General features: G+C 31.0%; 1 protein-coding gene across 3 annotated transcripts in view; it reads right to left on the bottom strand.

The window, feature by feature from the left end:
- Positions 1 to 3,427: 3,427 nt before the first annotated feature.
- Positions 3,428 to 17,223, bottom strand: part of LOC124359523 (peroxisomal carnitine O-octanoyltransferase-like) — a 28,802-nt gene continuing 15,006 nt past the window's right edge. For all 3 annotated transcript variants that reach the window (XM_046812333.1, XM_046812330.1, XM_046812331.1), the window contains exons 7-12: positions 16,914 to 17,105; positions 15,997 to 16,127; positions 6,565 to 6,688; positions 5,338 to 5,510; positions 4,310 to 4,429; positions 3,428 to 4,217 (exon numbers count right to left, since the gene is read on the bottom strand). In XM_046812333.1, coding sequence (XP_046668289.1) covers positions 4,088 to 4,217; positions 4,310 to 4,429; positions 5,338 to 5,510; positions 6,565 to 6,688; positions 15,997 to 16,127; positions 16,914 to 17,105 — 870 coding nt within the window. In that variant the 3' untranslated portion in view covers positions 3,428 to 4,087. The remainder of the gene's footprint in view (positions 4,218 to 4,309; positions 4,430 to 5,337; positions 5,511 to 6,564; positions 6,689 to 15,996; positions 16,128 to 16,913; positions 17,106 to 17,223) is intronic.

Raw genomic sequence — 17,223 nt, 5'->3', positions numbered from 1 at the left:
AAATAAAAAGAGACCCCCTATTTAATAAACATCAAATAATAAAGAAGGTAATAAAATATGTACGAGTACAAACAACATATGGCATTTAAATGAAGATGTCACTTTAATTTAGTCACTAATAGTTGTCATACTGTATATTAGATGAAAGGTAAGTCTATCTTTCAGACTTCATTTGATGTATTGTACAAGATCAGACACACTTGACAAACCTTTTAACACATCTCTCAACGTATGTTTCAAACCAAACTCAAACCATTCTTCATTATGAGCTTCAATAATAAACTCTTGGAATATTTAATCCATTATCATAATTAACCCACGATGATATACTTAACCCATCATCTTAATGCAGATGTAAAATCATTTGTATCTTGAGTTTGATACACAATTTTATGTGTATGAACTTTGCACAATGTATAAGTTTTATACATTAATTTAAGAGAATTATTAGTTGGAAAATAAACTCTACTTTTTCACTCAAGGTAGTAGGGTGAAAAAGTGTTATATCTATGGTTATTGTAATAGGTCGAACACCTCTACATGATCTACACATAACATAGCTATGGTAGGAAGGGTTGATTTAATACAAATGTCGAGTTCAATTCCATATCACCTTCTGCTTCTGAAATCTGTTGCTGTCCCAGGCTTGGCTCCTGGAATCTGTCTGTCTGAAGAGATAAAAGAAGAGTCGGCAACAATAGTGTTCTTCAAAGCTAACTTTTTGCATCATTTAGACATGAGATTCACCTAGACCTCAAAGACGTCTCTTTGGTTTAACCAGTTTAACCTTTTGGATAAAACAGCATGTTCTATTTGACTTAGTACACTAGATGACAGATTTTAAACATTTTTTAAATATTTTGCATCCTTGTTTATGTTGTTGAGGGAGAAATTGTTTATGAAATCAGAGGGTATGCATGCCAGTTTGGTTTGGCATTTTCATAGCTAGTAAATAATCCTCTAAACCTGGCTGAAATAATGTAATAAACAGGTCTGGGCAATAGCTTCAGATCATTTTTACAAAAACATCTTAAACAAGCTAAATATGAGTATAAGTGACAGTGTCACAACGAGCTCCTCACGTGTGAGATTTAATGGGGTGATCAACCGAGGCGGAGAGAAAGAGTGGGGACAGAGCCGAGCAGAGCCGAGCAGTACCGATAAATCCCGAAAATTCCTGACAAACTCTGTACATGCGGCTAATAGCGACCTCAGTTCGGAACGGTTCTGATTTCTATTATCTTACGAATTAATGAGTCGTTTTATATCCGAATTAATGAGTCGTTTTATATCCGAACATATCTGCAAAACATAGAAATTATATCGAAATTAATTATATTAATATAGAACTTTCTTTATAACTCCAAAGACACTTTACACGAACATATCTGCAAAACATAGAAATTATATTGAATTAATTATATTAATATTGAACTTTCTTTATAACTCCAAAGACACTTTACAAAATGTGAGATGGTGCACAACGAATAAAATGTCATAATCTTTTTGTGCTATTGGAATATATTCAAATTAATAGGGCAAAAGCAACATATTATAATGTGGAGTCCTTAATTGGTAGTAAATAAATTAATAATTACACTACAAAATCTGTAATAAGAGTTATGTAATAGCTGTAATAAACTAAGGGTATTAAAAAAGATTAAAAAAGAAACTTGCGAGTAAATATTCAACCAAAAACATAATAATAGAAATATGACAAAACCAATGACAACTACCTGACTTAAATACCTAACATAGCACGTGACATCATTAATAAATACAAAATTTTGCTAATTATATTATATTACTGTAACTGACGCGATACTAGATTAACAAATTTAGAAGTAAGTAAAAAGAATACGAGTAAAGAAACTCTAAAACAATTGTGGTTAGAAAAAATGTCACTATCACATTTAGGTTATGTTTATGTTTATACTGATGGATCCAAAACTGACACGAGCTCCTCACACGGGCTATCTGTAGTTGGCAGGAGGGGCCCCTCCATCCCCACTCTTTCTCTCCGCCTCGGTTGATCACCCCATTAAATCTCACACGTGAGGAGCTCGTCAGTGTCACATGCAGTTTTCATGTTTTGTAAATATAACAGCAAAAAATATATGTACTTTAACAAGCATATGGTATAATTGCAAATAGATCTAGCTATTGAATATCAAATCACAAACTCCGATGTACAATAAACAAATAAGTCTCTAAAATGAAAGATAGAATGGAATTTACAACCTTTTATTATAGTTAACTATGTTATAACTTTTTGCGGGATATTGGTGATATTTCATTTGTGAGAAAGATCAGATGCAGAGAAATAGTTCTCAAGGACAAAAGCAATAGAAAAGGTTCTTTAAAAAATAAAACAACAATCTTATTTTTAACATATACTTTATTGTTAATCATTGTATCATGGATATTATAAAAAGTGATTGTTCTTATTTAGTAACCCTAAAAATACGTAACAAGAATTCATTTATCTCAATAACAATAATTACACTATAAACTGTGTATATATATATATATACATACATATATATATATATATATATATATATATATATATATATATATATATATATATAACTTATACAATATACAATCTGTATATATATATATATATATACAGATACAGACAGATATATTTATATACAGACAGAGTATTTACAAAGGAGTGTCTTAAACTTCTGTGGGTAAAAAAATGGCATACAACGTAGGTCGAGAAAAGTCTCGTTTAGCCACTAGGAGCTACAAACAACTTATACCTCTCAACTATGACATGTTAAGCACTCCTGGCTTTGCAAGCGTATCTTTTAAGTGGTCATGCTTGCTTATGGGTTGACGGATTTCATTGAAAAAGTATCATTGGAATCATTATAGAATTTCAAAATAGATAGTATAGTATAAATTTTATTACCTATGTCAAACAAAAGTCAAAATATTGAAATAAGTACCATTGGATTACCAAAGTATCTAGTCAATATTTTATAACCATACTGGTTTTCTTGTAATTTGATTTAAACAATTTTTAACAGGCGCCATTTTGTTAATATTAAAGACAATGACACAATTATTATTGCTATTAATTTTTCTTTTATCTATTCAAATCTATATGCCAAATTTAGTTTCTTTAGCATAACTATTAGAGATAATAATCTTTTTATACAAAATGGTAGCTAGCAGCTAAACGAGACATTTCTCTACCTATGTGTATGACATTTTTTGTTTGAAATGATGAATACTATTACCCACAGAAGTTTGTGACACCCTTTTGTGAACACAATGTATATATATGTATATGTACCGAATGCTATGTTTCCGTAAAACACCATTTTGTATCAAAACAATACATTTTATATATATATATATATATATATATATATATATATATATATATATATATATATATATATAATAAGGTCCACATTTTCAAATACTATATATATATATATATATACTTTGAAAATGTGGACCTAAAATTAAGGAATGGTTAAATAAATTATAAGATTTCTATGAACAAATATTTTAATTTAGATATAAAATTAAAAATAACTGGTACAATTTTTTACTGCTTTGAAAATCTTAATCTTGAAATGTACATAACCAATAAAATAGGACATATTACAAGGAATATTAAAATGACCCAAAGATTAGACAATTAGGTTTGGAGGTAAATTATGTTCATTTTAATATATTTAACCATTATATTGCCAGAGTTTAAGTCAAACTGCTAAGTAAATATAGCTAGTGTCAAGCAGCCTGAGATATGCCACTAGTATTAGTACGTGCTACTGAACTAACTTGTGCTAAAGTTTGTTAACCGATTCTCAGTCAATTACCTCAACCAATTATTACAGTAGCATATTTCAAGCATGTAGTGCACAACAGTTGTAGTTGAATGACTACAGGACTATGTAAATCCCAACAATAGACTTTTACCCCATGCAAAACTTAAAACCAGCATCAACAGTCATATCCCTATTATGTATGTAGGAAATAACCTTATACAATACATCATAAAAAATATTTTTGGTGTGTGACATCAGCCTTCAAAGTGGTAGTAAAACGATCATCTTTCATTCTACAGTTTAGAAGACATGTGTGCCTCCAAAAGGGACACCATGTCAAGAAGAGAATGATGTAACGATTGGAACAGTTTGTTGGAACTTGTTTCTGGGCTGTCCCTTCGTACAGAGATGGTGAACATCAAACTGGAACAGTAATCCTGTAGTTAGTTACTGAGCAATAAACCTTACTATTAATAGTCTGGATTAGATAAATACATTTATTCTCTCTTACATACCTCTCTGGTGAGATACTGTAGAAAACACCATAGCCATTAAGGCACATTGGAGAGACTCCTCCTGCTGTGGGAGAGTAACCTAGCAGGCTAGTTGACAATATAAAGTTGCCACCACCACCACTGAAATAAAAAACAAATTATATCGGAAAATGTGAAAAATCAAAGTAATTTAGAACTAGCTGACAAATAATTACAAGTGTTCTTTATTTATTTTAACATACTATAAACATCATGTACCTTTGTGTACGAATAATTATTTTGGATTTGGTGTTAACGAAATTAGAGATGTTGAAAATATGCTATTCAGAAATAGCACTGATAAGTAACCAGGTGACAAATTAGAGAGCTTGTTCTTAGACAGTGTTTATTAAGTACCTACAATCAAATGTTAACAATGTATATATTTATATTCTCACCAAATAAAAATGTACTATTAGATTGTTATAAAATAGTAAGAACTCACAGGGGTCCAAACCCTATAAAGCGATGCAAATATAGATTTGGAAGTAAAGATTTCTCTAATTGCCACCAACGTCACCACAGATCATATCTATGGAAGTTTGGAACTTCCAATAAGAATATCATCATTATTACAAGTGGTTGGTCGGCGAATGCAGACCTATTGTGACCTGTGTACTGTAGTTCAGTTTTAATAATAAGTGTTGTGTTTTGTTTTTTATTAAGTGCATGTTTTAGAGTTAGTGAAGTTGACACACAACACGGTGGTTGTGATTCCAGACTGCATGCCAGAATGCTGTGGTATGATTTGTTTATTTTAACCTAGTTTTTAATTATGTGTTAGGTTAGTTATTTACCTGAAGAAGAAATCAGATCTCAAAACGTAGTGTTACTGATTTTTTGTTTCACTGAATGATGGATAATTATAAAAATATTAATATTTGAAATGATAACAGGACTATAAACATTTACCCAGTCCTTAGAACACTGAAAAGTTTTTGTATAATGTATTGATGACATATTATATTAGCTCCAACACTAAAAAATATGCTTCATATTAATTTTCTTACCTTTTTTTATACAATGGATCAAGATATAGCTGGGGTACAGGTAGATTATTTTCCACTGCTATGCAATAAAGTCCAAACAAATGACGATCACAGCCTTCATTATTGCGTGCTTTGGCCATTAACTCATTGTGTTTGTCTATGGCTCTTAGTAGAAGTTTGGCGCGTGTTTGGTCCTGGAAATAAATCTCTGCTTTACAAAATTTCCAGCTTTGTAGAATGTGAGTGATATGTGGGTTAAGTTTTATATTTAAGAGCAGACTGTAGTGGAACATAATACGATCTTGAGTTTTGCTTCATAAGAAAAAGTTCAATTTCAGTCACTTTTCCACTATTATGTTTATTGTTGAATAATGGGAGATACCTCATTTAAATATATGTTTAGACACATCCAAGTGCTTTGCTGTTTTTCTTGGAATATGTATATTTAAAAATTAATTACAAAAAGTTTAGATTTTTAATAAAAATCAATTAATACTTGTATATTGAAAAATTTTTTAAACTTTTTGGATGTGTATTAAATTATATTTTCATATTTCCATATGAAATTATAATTATTGTGTATTAAACAAGAAATTTCCATAATTTATGACTCAAAATATGATCATAATGTTTGAAGTTTGACATTATTCTTATAAGACTAAAATAAAGATGCTCCCAGCACTTGCACCAGTACGCTTGTACTGCACAATGCCTCAACTTTTACAGTACATTAAATATGTACAAATTATTAAATCCATAAAATAATAGTATACATTATAAAAAATTAGTCTTGCCAATAGTTTAAATAGTTTATTGTAAGCTTTGTAATAAATTAATAAAATTGCTTGTAAGTAATGCACAAAGTAACTTTGATTCTATAATTCATATTTTAAGTAGAGAAACCATAAAACTTATTCTACATGGTTTGCTTACAATTTCTTAGTTTTAATCGTTACTCACTAGAAACATTAATTTGTAAAGAAAAATATTTTTGTTTGAATTTAACATGAATATTTATCATATTTTGAGTGTACTCAAATAATTTTATATCAAACAATGTAAAGGTTTTTCCTAATTTAATAAGGTAAAGAAAGTATTCAGTATTAAAAAAAAAAACAAAATCAAAACGGAACGGTAAACTATTAAAGCATGTGAAATAAGTTTCTATATTTTTAGTTAATGTATAATTATTTAATGACATAAGAATAATGTTCTCAATAATATAAATGATAAAAAATAAGCACTTACTTTTTCATGTGGTCTCATCATGGATTTTACCCAGAGAACACATTGTTCAGTACAGGAGCGAACTGTCTCTGTTCTGCCATGATAGAAAATCCGAGTAGTAGCAGTCTCGTAGCATGGTGCAAATCTAAAGGTTACAAAATTTATTACTTATGAGTGCAAAAAGAAAATTTTAGAATAACAAAATATAGAAATAGTTATTATGCTGTACTAAAACTATAAAAAAATATACTAATACAAGATTGAAGTATAAGTGGGTGCTAACATCTTGACACAAATACAATACTTGTTTTTTTTTTATTTATAAACTATATTTTGGCTAAAAGGTAACTTATTTTTAATTTCTGTTATATAGTATGTATTTATTACAGAACGGCTATATTTTTCTATCTAGGAGTGTTGAACAAGTACCTCCTGTGGATGTAAAATTTCCAGCAAATATTATTAGGTGATCTCTTCTAATGTACGGAATTATTCTGACTTGTTTGATGTGACTCCTTAATTTTACAACAAATGTGCCCACAAATTTGTACATAGACAAAGAAATATAAAATTTAATTTTTGTAGTTAAGTTTCACACCTTAAAATTATAGGTTTATGATTTTGGAGCATAGTTTTAAATATATATTCAAATAAATAAAGAAATAATAATAATAATAAACCCTTAATAGTTTTAAATTTTCATAATAATTATATATTTTATTTTTGTGTAAGAATATTTATTATATACACAGTAAAACTATACATTAAGGTATATTAACACTGTATATTAACACACATGCACACATGCATGCACATCACACACATAAGATTCCTAGAGAGTACTCTTTGTGCGTGGGACTGAGTCGGTTGTCAGTTTTCAGTTCTTTGAACCTGAATAAAGCTCAAGTATTTTTTTTTTTATTAAATCAAACACAAAACACAGATAAGAGACAAAGTCATATGTAACAATAATTCTAGATAATATGGGAAAGAAAAATTTAGACATGTGTTTATGTGGATACAAACGCATGTGTCATTAATTGTCTGAAATATCACAAGGTCTGTTTTAAAAATATGCAAACAGCTGAGTCAATGGGATGTAATTTAGTCACACCTGTTGGATTGCATGTTGCCTGATAATCAATAGTATGCCCAAATTTCAGGTTTTTACTGTTTGTTTTATTAGTATTAATAAAGTTTATTTTTAATCTAAAAAATGGAAGACATATTAACAGTACAAGTTTTAACAAAATTTCAGTAGGTCTTTAAATAATAATAATAATAATAAATTCGTTTATTTGTCGTAAAACACGTTACATGCATTGACAAAGTCTAATTCAGCTACAGACTAAGTAGCATTGTCTCTAAATAATATTTAATAAGTATAATACATAAATATTATATACAGGGTGTATATTATGTCTGGAAACACCCAAATATATCCTTTAATATTTAAATATAAATTTGAAACCTCTTACAATCGTGATAGAGATTGGGCATCTACTTTTTGGAACAATGTTTTGTTATGTCACACCAACGGGGGACGTCCTGCCGAGGGTATCGTGAATATTCTTAATGGAAGCCTATACCTTGTGATACATAATTTTAAAGGTAATAGCTTACTGAATTGAATGCCACAAACCGCATCTCAAAGGAATTATTCTATCAGAAAATAGAGCATTTTTAGTATTGAAAAATTTACTGATGTTCAACAATGTAATTTTACATGGTTCTTGCCACAAAATGTGTTACACTAATTTTTTAGCATTTTTTAAATGTTCAATTAAAATAAAATAAACAATTTATTTTTAAGCTGGTTTCATTAGTACAAATTTACCAGTTTTTATTACAATGAATAAAACTTATGAGTCACTTTCTCTGATTACTTATGAATCTGTACTTGGTGTTTTCCAGTCAGCAGGAAGGTTTAAAGAGACAAAGGTCACTAGCCTATGAGAAACATTATTGTGTTATTAATCATCTGGTCTACAGGTTTCAGTTTGTTGAGCATGGAGCTTTCACTAGACAGGTCTAAGCTTGGGAATTACAAATGGACAAAGGTCATATCATTCCTGTCGATTAATCAGTGTCTCTGAAGCATTGCTGTCAACAAGTTATCTAATTACAGTAGTTCAGTTTTTATTGGCATTTTAATGGAATTGTCTGAAAGAGAACGAATTACTCTGTTGATGATGCGAGGATATGGCGATCGTCAAAGATCTTATCGGGAAGTTTGTAATTTGTTTAATGACACTTTCCCAGAAAGGAGAATCCCATAAAGTGTTTCAACAATATCAAAAACTATTGAGCGTTTTGAAATGACAGGGAGTGTACGTAATCGGCGAAAGTCGGGTAGGATACAATCTGCAACAGATGAAGAACATGCACTAGATGTTTTGCAAACATTTATTGAAGACCCACATACATCGCTCAGAAAAGCTGCACAGCAACATGATATGCACCCTATGTCTGTGAGTAAGATTTTGAAAATTAATAAATACAAACCATTTAAAGTTCATTTAGTCCAACAGTTAAGTGAGGATGAATTACGACAGAAGAGTTGAGTTTTTGTGAACTTGTGATGCGCAAATGTGATGACAATAGAGATTTTCTGACCAACATACTATTTTCTGATGAGGCAACTTTTTTCCTAAATGGCAATGTTAACAGGCACAATTGCCGTTACTGGGCTAGTGAAAACCCACATTGGATTACTGAGTCCCATTCACAGCAACCACAAAAACTGAACGTATTGTGTGGAATTTTTAGTAACAAAATTGTTGGACCCTTTTTCATCAATGGTAATTTAAATGCCGAAACTTTACTACAATATGCTCCAAAATGAAATAATCCCAGCTATTTCAAATTGCATCAGGAGAATACTTTGATAATGTATGGTTTCAGCAGGATGGTGCTCCACCCCATTATGGGAGACAGGTAAGAGAGTATTTGGATTTAAGGTTTCCTCATAAATGGATTGGCCGAAGAGGAGAAATCGAATGGCCTCCAAGATCTCCGGATTTGTCACCAATCGATTATTTCCTATGGGGTCATTTAAAATCCAATGTTTATAGAAGAAAGCCTCATAATTTGGAAGACCCTAAGAAACAGGATTATAGAGGAGAATTGCTTTGATAACTGAAGAAATGTTAGGCAACTCTGTCGAATCATTTTACACAAGATTGGCTCATTGTCAAACCGTAGAAGGAACACAGTTCGAACAATTGCTTTGACACCAAATGCAGGTAAAACGTTTGTTGTAAGACTTTTCTAACAGCATACATTATTTTTTTATTTGTAATAAGAAATCAATAACATAAGTATTTCCATAATTGTACTGTAATAAAAACTGGCAAATTTGTGCTAATAAAACCAGCTTAAAATGAAATTTTTGTTTTATTTATTGAACATTTAAAAAAATGCTAAAAAATTAGTGTAACACATTTTGTGGCAAGAACCATGTTAAAATTACATTGTTGAACATCAGTAAATTTTCAATACTAAAAATGCTCTATTTTCTGATAGAATAATTCCTTTGAGATGCGGTTTCTGGCATTCAATTCAGTAAGCTATTACCTTTAAAATTATGTATCACAAGGTATAGGCTTCCATTAAGAATATTCACGATACCCTCGGCAGGACGTCCCCCCGTTGGTGTGACATAACAAAACATTGTTCCAAAAAGTAGATGCCCAATCTCTATCACGATTGTAAGAGGTTTTAAATTTATATTTAAATTATTAAAGGATATATTTGGGTGTTTCCAGACATAATATACACCCTGTATATAACAATATAAGACATTAATTGTCTAGTTGATAATTATACTAGTTATATTATGAGTTTATCTTAAAACAATCATTAAAAGTATATTTTGTTAATAGAAAAAAACTCATCAATATTATATAAAGGGTTTTTTAATAGCCATTCATAAAGTTTATTTTTATAAATTTTAAGAGGGTATTTTTCTATCAAATGTTTCAATTTGTTATACACCTTCAAGCCAATTATAACATGACTATTCAAAGATTTGCTCAGTCGACAATATTCAATTAAAATGTTATTTTTGTTTCGTGTGTTATAATTATGTGTTTGTGTATGGTTTATTAAGTCCTTATTATTTAAAATGTAAACAGATAAGTCAAACAAATATAAATTAACTATTGTAAGTATTCCTTGGTTAATGAAAACAGGTTTACAATGATCAAGATATTCAGCTTTACCAACAATTCTAACAGCTTTCTTTTGAAGCACCAGTGTTTCCTGAACTCTAGCACTATTTCCCCACAGTATTAATCCGTATCTCAAAATTGACTGAAAGTATTCAAAATATGCAGTCCGAACATAATTTTCACTTATGCAGCAAGATAGACGTCTCAATAAAAAAATAATTCTAGATAATTTAGTAGACAGAAAATCAATGTGAGGTCCCCATGAAAGATTATTATCAATATGAATTCCTAAAATTTTGATTACACTACTTGATTCAAAATTAAAACTATTTTCAGGAATTGATTTTAAAGTAAACAAAATGTTTTGAGTTTTAGTTTCATTCATTAATAAACCGTTTTCTTTAAACCATATTGATGCCTTGTTTATTGTGGTGTCGGTTAATTTCTTTAGTTCATTCAGGTTATTACTACTATTGAAAAAAGTAGTGTCATCAGCGTAGAGAAGCGTATTAGCATCAACAGCCAATGTTATATCATTTATATATATATATGATAAAAAGTAAGGGTCCAAGTACAGATCCCTGAGGGACACCGTACTCTATTTTGACTTCCTGTGACCAACTTCCTTTGATGTATACTTTTTGTGTTCTATTGATGAGGTATGATTTTATAAAATCAAGGGCACTTCCATGAATTCCATAATGCTTTAATTTGGCTAAAAGAGTACTGTGTTCTACACAATCAAAGGCCCTACTCAGGTCACAAAGTGGCCTGAGCAAAGGCCTTATTTTCAAAAGTTGACAGTATATTTCGTATTAGCTTGTCAATGGCATCAATAGTGGATTTACCTCTTCTGAAACCAAATTGTGATGGACTTAAAATTTTATTTTCTTCTAAATAGTCACTTATTTGGTCATAGACCAGTAGTTCTAGTAATGTAGACAAGACTGGGATGACCGAAATTGGGCGGTAGCTACTTGGATCATTATAGGGACCTTTTTTGACAATTCTGGACAAATTCTGGACACCTTCAGTTGCTCCGGAAAAATACCCTGACTCATACACATATTGAAGCAAAGTGTTAGTGGCTCAACAAAAGTATAAATCAATCTCTTTAACAGATTATTGGATATATTGTAGATCTCATTACTATCTGAATTGTTTAGTCTTTTAGCTGCATCAATTGTGTCAGATGGCTTGATTGATTTAAATGATAAAAATGATGAATTAATACAATTAGCTTTTAATGAATTTAAACTACTATTAATAACTGTACCGGTTTTCACTTTAATTTTTTTTATTGAGTCAATAAAAAAATTACTAAAATCTTCTGAAGTAATATCAGTTTGAAGCCTATGGGGTGTACTTTTACTCTTGCTTTTAATTATTTCCCATGCAGCTTTATTTTTATTGTTGCTGGTTTTAATATAATTGGTGTTGTGATTAAGTTTGGCGTTTGTAATAGATAATTTATATTCTTTTTTTAGGTGGTTAAAAAGTTGGAGAAGTTCATTCGAAGGCTCCCTAGAACTTCTGATTAAAGAGTCAAAACATAACAACTTTTCTTTCATATTCCTTAATTCACTAGTGTACCATTTATATTTAAAATTGCTTTTAGCTATAAATGATTTTTTCTTTATAACTGAGTAATAATTTATATTATTTAAAAGAATTTGAAAGAAGGACCAAAAAGATTGTTCAGCGTCAGTGAACTTAATTTCATTAATTAAATGTTCCCAGTCATAAGCATTCAAACTAGATATTAAGTTGCATATTTCTTGTTTAGGCAAGACAATTTGTAAGTACATGTTTTTTCCAATAAAACCATTTTTATCATTTGGTGGAGAAAGAGCTTGAGTATCTAGCACATTAAGGTCAGCCATTACACTATCATGATCAGAAAAGGGAAAACGAAAAATATTACAAGAGTTAACCCTATTCTGGCCACAATTGACAAAAATGTTGTCAAGGCAATTTGCACCTCGTGTGGGAGATTGATTCAGACAATAAAAATTGTACTCCCTTAATAAATTTTAAAAATATTTAACAGATGGTTTGTTTTTTGTAATATCAAATTTAATGTTCAAATCGCCTCCAATAACTATTGTATAATTGGCCCATTGAGTTAAATATAATAAAAGATTTTCAAGTTTATTGAGAAAAATATGGTCACCATCAGTTGAATGGTACAATGACACAATAATTAACTTGAATTTATCCAACAATACAGCGGTTACTTCAAAATGAAGTTCTATACAAAATTCTGCAACATCAAGAGGCCTTGCATGAAAATTATTGTGGACAAATATTAATGTTCCTCCTCTAATCCGGTTTGCTCTACAGAAAGCAGAAGCACAGTAAAAACCATTTGGAAATGAAGTTGCTACCACTGATTGTTTAAGAAAATGCTCTGATAAGCAAATGACATATAGGTTCAATTCATTTTGTATGAAAGTTTCTAGAACAGTGGTTTTGCCATTAAGACCTTGAATGTTTAAAAATAGCAATTTTATATTTATAATATTATTTTGTAAACGTGATGTGTTAGAACAATTTTCAAAATGACGAAAGTGCAAATTACCTGGTCTTAAGCTAATTAAATTTCCACAATTAGACTCCTCTCCCCCTCCAAAAAATTACTCGAGACCGATACACCCACAGAGTGCTCCAAAGGACACTGATTATTATCACTTGTGACATTCACCAAAGAAACTCGATCACTTGCAATGCTCTCATTTTGCTCACGGCACTTCACTTGTGAAGATGACGGAGTGTTGACCTCAGGTACGGGGCTCTCGTCTGTGACGTCAGTGACAGAATTGGTCCAAGTACCTCCTTTACTTTCTGAGCTTGAATTTGGTTGATGACTGAAGACTTTTCTTGGCCCAGTTGCCCAGTTTTCTTGGTCTACTTCATGTTTTTTTCCATTAACACTGTTCACAAAATCAACTATCATAAAACCAAGTTTTCTCTTTCCTTTATAGTTTAAATGCAGACCCTGTCGTGTGAAGTGATAACGCTGGAAAGAATCCAAATCAATGAGGTGAACATTGTCCATTCTTAAAACAATTTCTCTTATGTAACTATTAGTCAGGGCTAGATCATAGTGTATTGAGTTGTCATGGTGTACATCATGTCTAGGGGGGATTGTTGTTACACACACTGGCTTAGACCTGCTCAGAATTTGTAATTCATTTTCCATTTTTTTATAAATAACTTGAGGAGATCCTTTTAAAATATCATTTGTTCCTGCAAGTATTATTATAGGACGTTGTAGAGATTTAACTGCTTGGTTGTAGACCTGTTGGACATCGGCTCCAGATTTAACTACTCCATCCACATAAATCTTTCCCTTACTGCATGAACCAATAATCTCTGGTAGTCCTTTACCTTGGCTGTCAGTGTACAGTTCTACTTTTATTTTGTCAATTGAAAGTTCATAGTTGCTGTCATGGCGATACTCATGAACATGATTTGTCCTTTTTTTACTTGTTGTGTTAGTTTTGTATACATAATTTTTATTTTTATTAGACTCCTTTATCTGTAGTAAATTGTTTTTTTCAGTAAGTACATGGAAGCTATTTGATGTTGAGATAGCAGTTTCCCTTTCAGCAAATATTTTGTGTTTGGGTTTTAATTTATAACGCTTTTACCGTCTTTCAAACTGCCATGGGTTTTTTGGTTGTGTTTCTTTCACCTGATATGTAGTCATATTGCTGTCACTTTCAGAGATCAATGTCACAGGCTTTGTGTTTGCACTTACCACAATATTGCCTACTTGAGCTTGAGGTCCAGTAGAGGTAGATACAAAGTGCTTAAACATCATGTCAGATACAGTCTGACAATTCAGCAGTAAATGTGGATAGTTGTGCCAGAGTAGTGCCAGTTGGGAGCGTTTTGTTAAGATGTCAGAGTGACGAATTGTGCATACTAATCTGCTGCCTGTGTTACCCAGTGGGTCCAAAGAACCACAACCTATCAGTTGTATAAGAATGTCTGTGAAAATTGTTAAGTAAATTCCACAGTCAACAGTATTAGGCTGTTGAGGGACTTCGACAATTTGAAAAAGGACATCACCTTCTACACCCAAGTGCTCATGGACCTTCTCAGCCACCTTCTGTGCATGTTCCCTGTTGTATGTGCCACATGAATCGAAGTATAGAAATTTTTGCAGGTTTCTTACAAACAACATAAGGCTCCAATGAGATCCTTCTGTTTTGTATGAGCATTGAGTGTTCTCTGGATAATTGTCTTGCACATCTTGCTTCAAGTCATGAATTGGGAAGAGAACATAGTTTTTATTAAATAATTGTAAAGGCTCAAGTAAATGGTCATAGTCTTGAAGGCATTTGATAGCATGGGTTACTACCGTATTCATAAGTAAGATTGTTTTATCCGACTTTATGATTAAGGATGTTAGCGTATCATAATACAGCTGGATAGTATCATCAGTTACCCACTTATTTTCTAATAAAGAGAGACTAATAGAACTTTTCTCATTGGTATTGGTACTCTTTGTACTTTGAGGTTTTTTTACTTTGTCCACATCTATATTATTCGTATTAGTCTCTGTCTGCACTGATTCAGTATTTGGAGTTTTATTTAATGGGTTTTGATAGAGTAATGAGGGACTTGAAGAGGTTGTTTCATTAAACATTCTTTTTTTGTTTATTTGAGGGGGTTTTCTGATGAAGTAGAGACGAGGATGATTGACACCTTTGTGTTTTATCCAATTTTTCTATCTGAGACAGAGCCAGTTTGTAACTTTCTTTATGTTTTTTTGCTATAGAGTCGAGAGTATATTTCATTTTACATTCGTTATAATTAACAATATCCGTTTTATTAACAAAAGCAGTTTCATTTGTTGAAAAAAAGGTAATTTCATACTTGGTTATATTTTTGTAAGTTTCATCATCAATGCCAGTTACTTTTGCAGGCCAATGGGGAAACCCTTTCACTTTGGCAAATATTAAGTCATTGATTTTAATATCAGTTTTAGATATATTTCTCATTGGAGTAGCCATTGTAGATGTTAAATTTCACAGTTAAAATCAATCAATATATACTTTACCCAGCTTAATTTGTGCCAAGTTACAAACAATAAAATATAAACTAAATATATAAAACTGTAACAAGTTCTAAAAACCTGAGTTATAATAAACAATGTGCTTATTTTTAGGTTTTATATTTGTTGCTTTTCTAAATACACAGGATTTATTTGTAAGACAGATTAATCAAGATTTAATTTTAACTATAATAAAATGAAATTCAAAATATTCACCTGGAGTGTAATCTGAAATAAGCTAGTTGAAGAGCCATTTGAATAAAAGAATCTGGATGAATTTTAAGATTTTGTATTCTCTGCTTTCCAAATAGGTTAAAAACTTCTGTACACATGGTAACTTTGCTTTTCTGAAAATAAAATAGCACAATAAAATATTTAATTTTATAAATATTTAACAAAATGTATAACATAATGCATTTACTTATACAATTTCCTCTCAGTATCATTCAGAATGGTTTGTGGTGGAGCTGAGACGAAAATACCTGGACCGGATGATCGTGGTGGGCGGCGGAGCTACTCTTTGAATCGTGACTGTGTGAATGGAAGAGTGAATGGAATTCCATAAGTGTAAGTTTTAGTTAATAAGCCTTAATTTGCATTATTAAGATTAATTTTTTTAAGAGGTTAAATGAAGAAAGGACCACATGGTCCTAATTTCGCCTCAATAAAGAAGTGTTTCTTTCTTTCTTTCATTGTAAAATATTTCAATTACAATGCTGGTTCTAAGCAGTGTATGTAGCAAAAGGCTAATAGTCTTATGTAAGATATCCTATTAATTGGTATAGAACAAATTTTAGTTGGAAAAAATAGATGCTTATTAAATTTTAATTAATCATTAATTTTTAACAAAGTTTAATTATTGTAGCGTTTCATTTTTAAATTAATGAACGCAAAATCAATGTTTCACCAATCAGCAGATTCAGTCAAACCCAGGACTATTGAGCTTTCACGGGCCCTGGAAAACATTCGTCCACGCCCCACCACCTTGACATAACCCTTCAAATAAACTTGTGGCAAGGTCCGACCCAGGCCCCAGTAAAATTGTTTGAACAAACCGGTCTGAATACAGGTCTAGTCAAACCATCAACATATTATCCAACAATATAGGCTAAGCAATACATAAGATAACTTACCTCCACTTCTTGAGCAATCTTTGCTCTTTTAATCTCGGATTGGATGAAAGGATCAAGTACAAACTTTAACTGGTGAGGTTCAGTCAAGTTTGGAGATATCGGAGAGCTGATGCAGTCTCTAATTGACTCAATTACACCTGAGTGGGCAAATAACGTCGCTACACCACTCACAATCCCATCAAAAGCCGAGTGCTACACAGTAATACAAAATGAATAATCAAATGAAACAAATGTAAGGATGAAATAATATAAGGATACTCTATTGTTATTAGTTTATTGTTATACAATACATCCAATGATTAAATATGCA

The sequence above is a fragment of the Homalodisca vitripennis genome, chromosome 4 (assembly GCF_021130785.1).
Source record: "Homalodisca vitripennis isolate AUS2020 chromosome 4, UT_GWSS_2.1, whole genome shotgun sequence".
NCBI classification, from domain to species: Eukaryota; Metazoa; Arthropoda; class Insecta; order Hemiptera; family Cicadellidae; genus Homalodisca; species Homalodisca vitripennis.
This window is presented reverse-complemented; position numbering and strand designations above follow the sequence as displayed.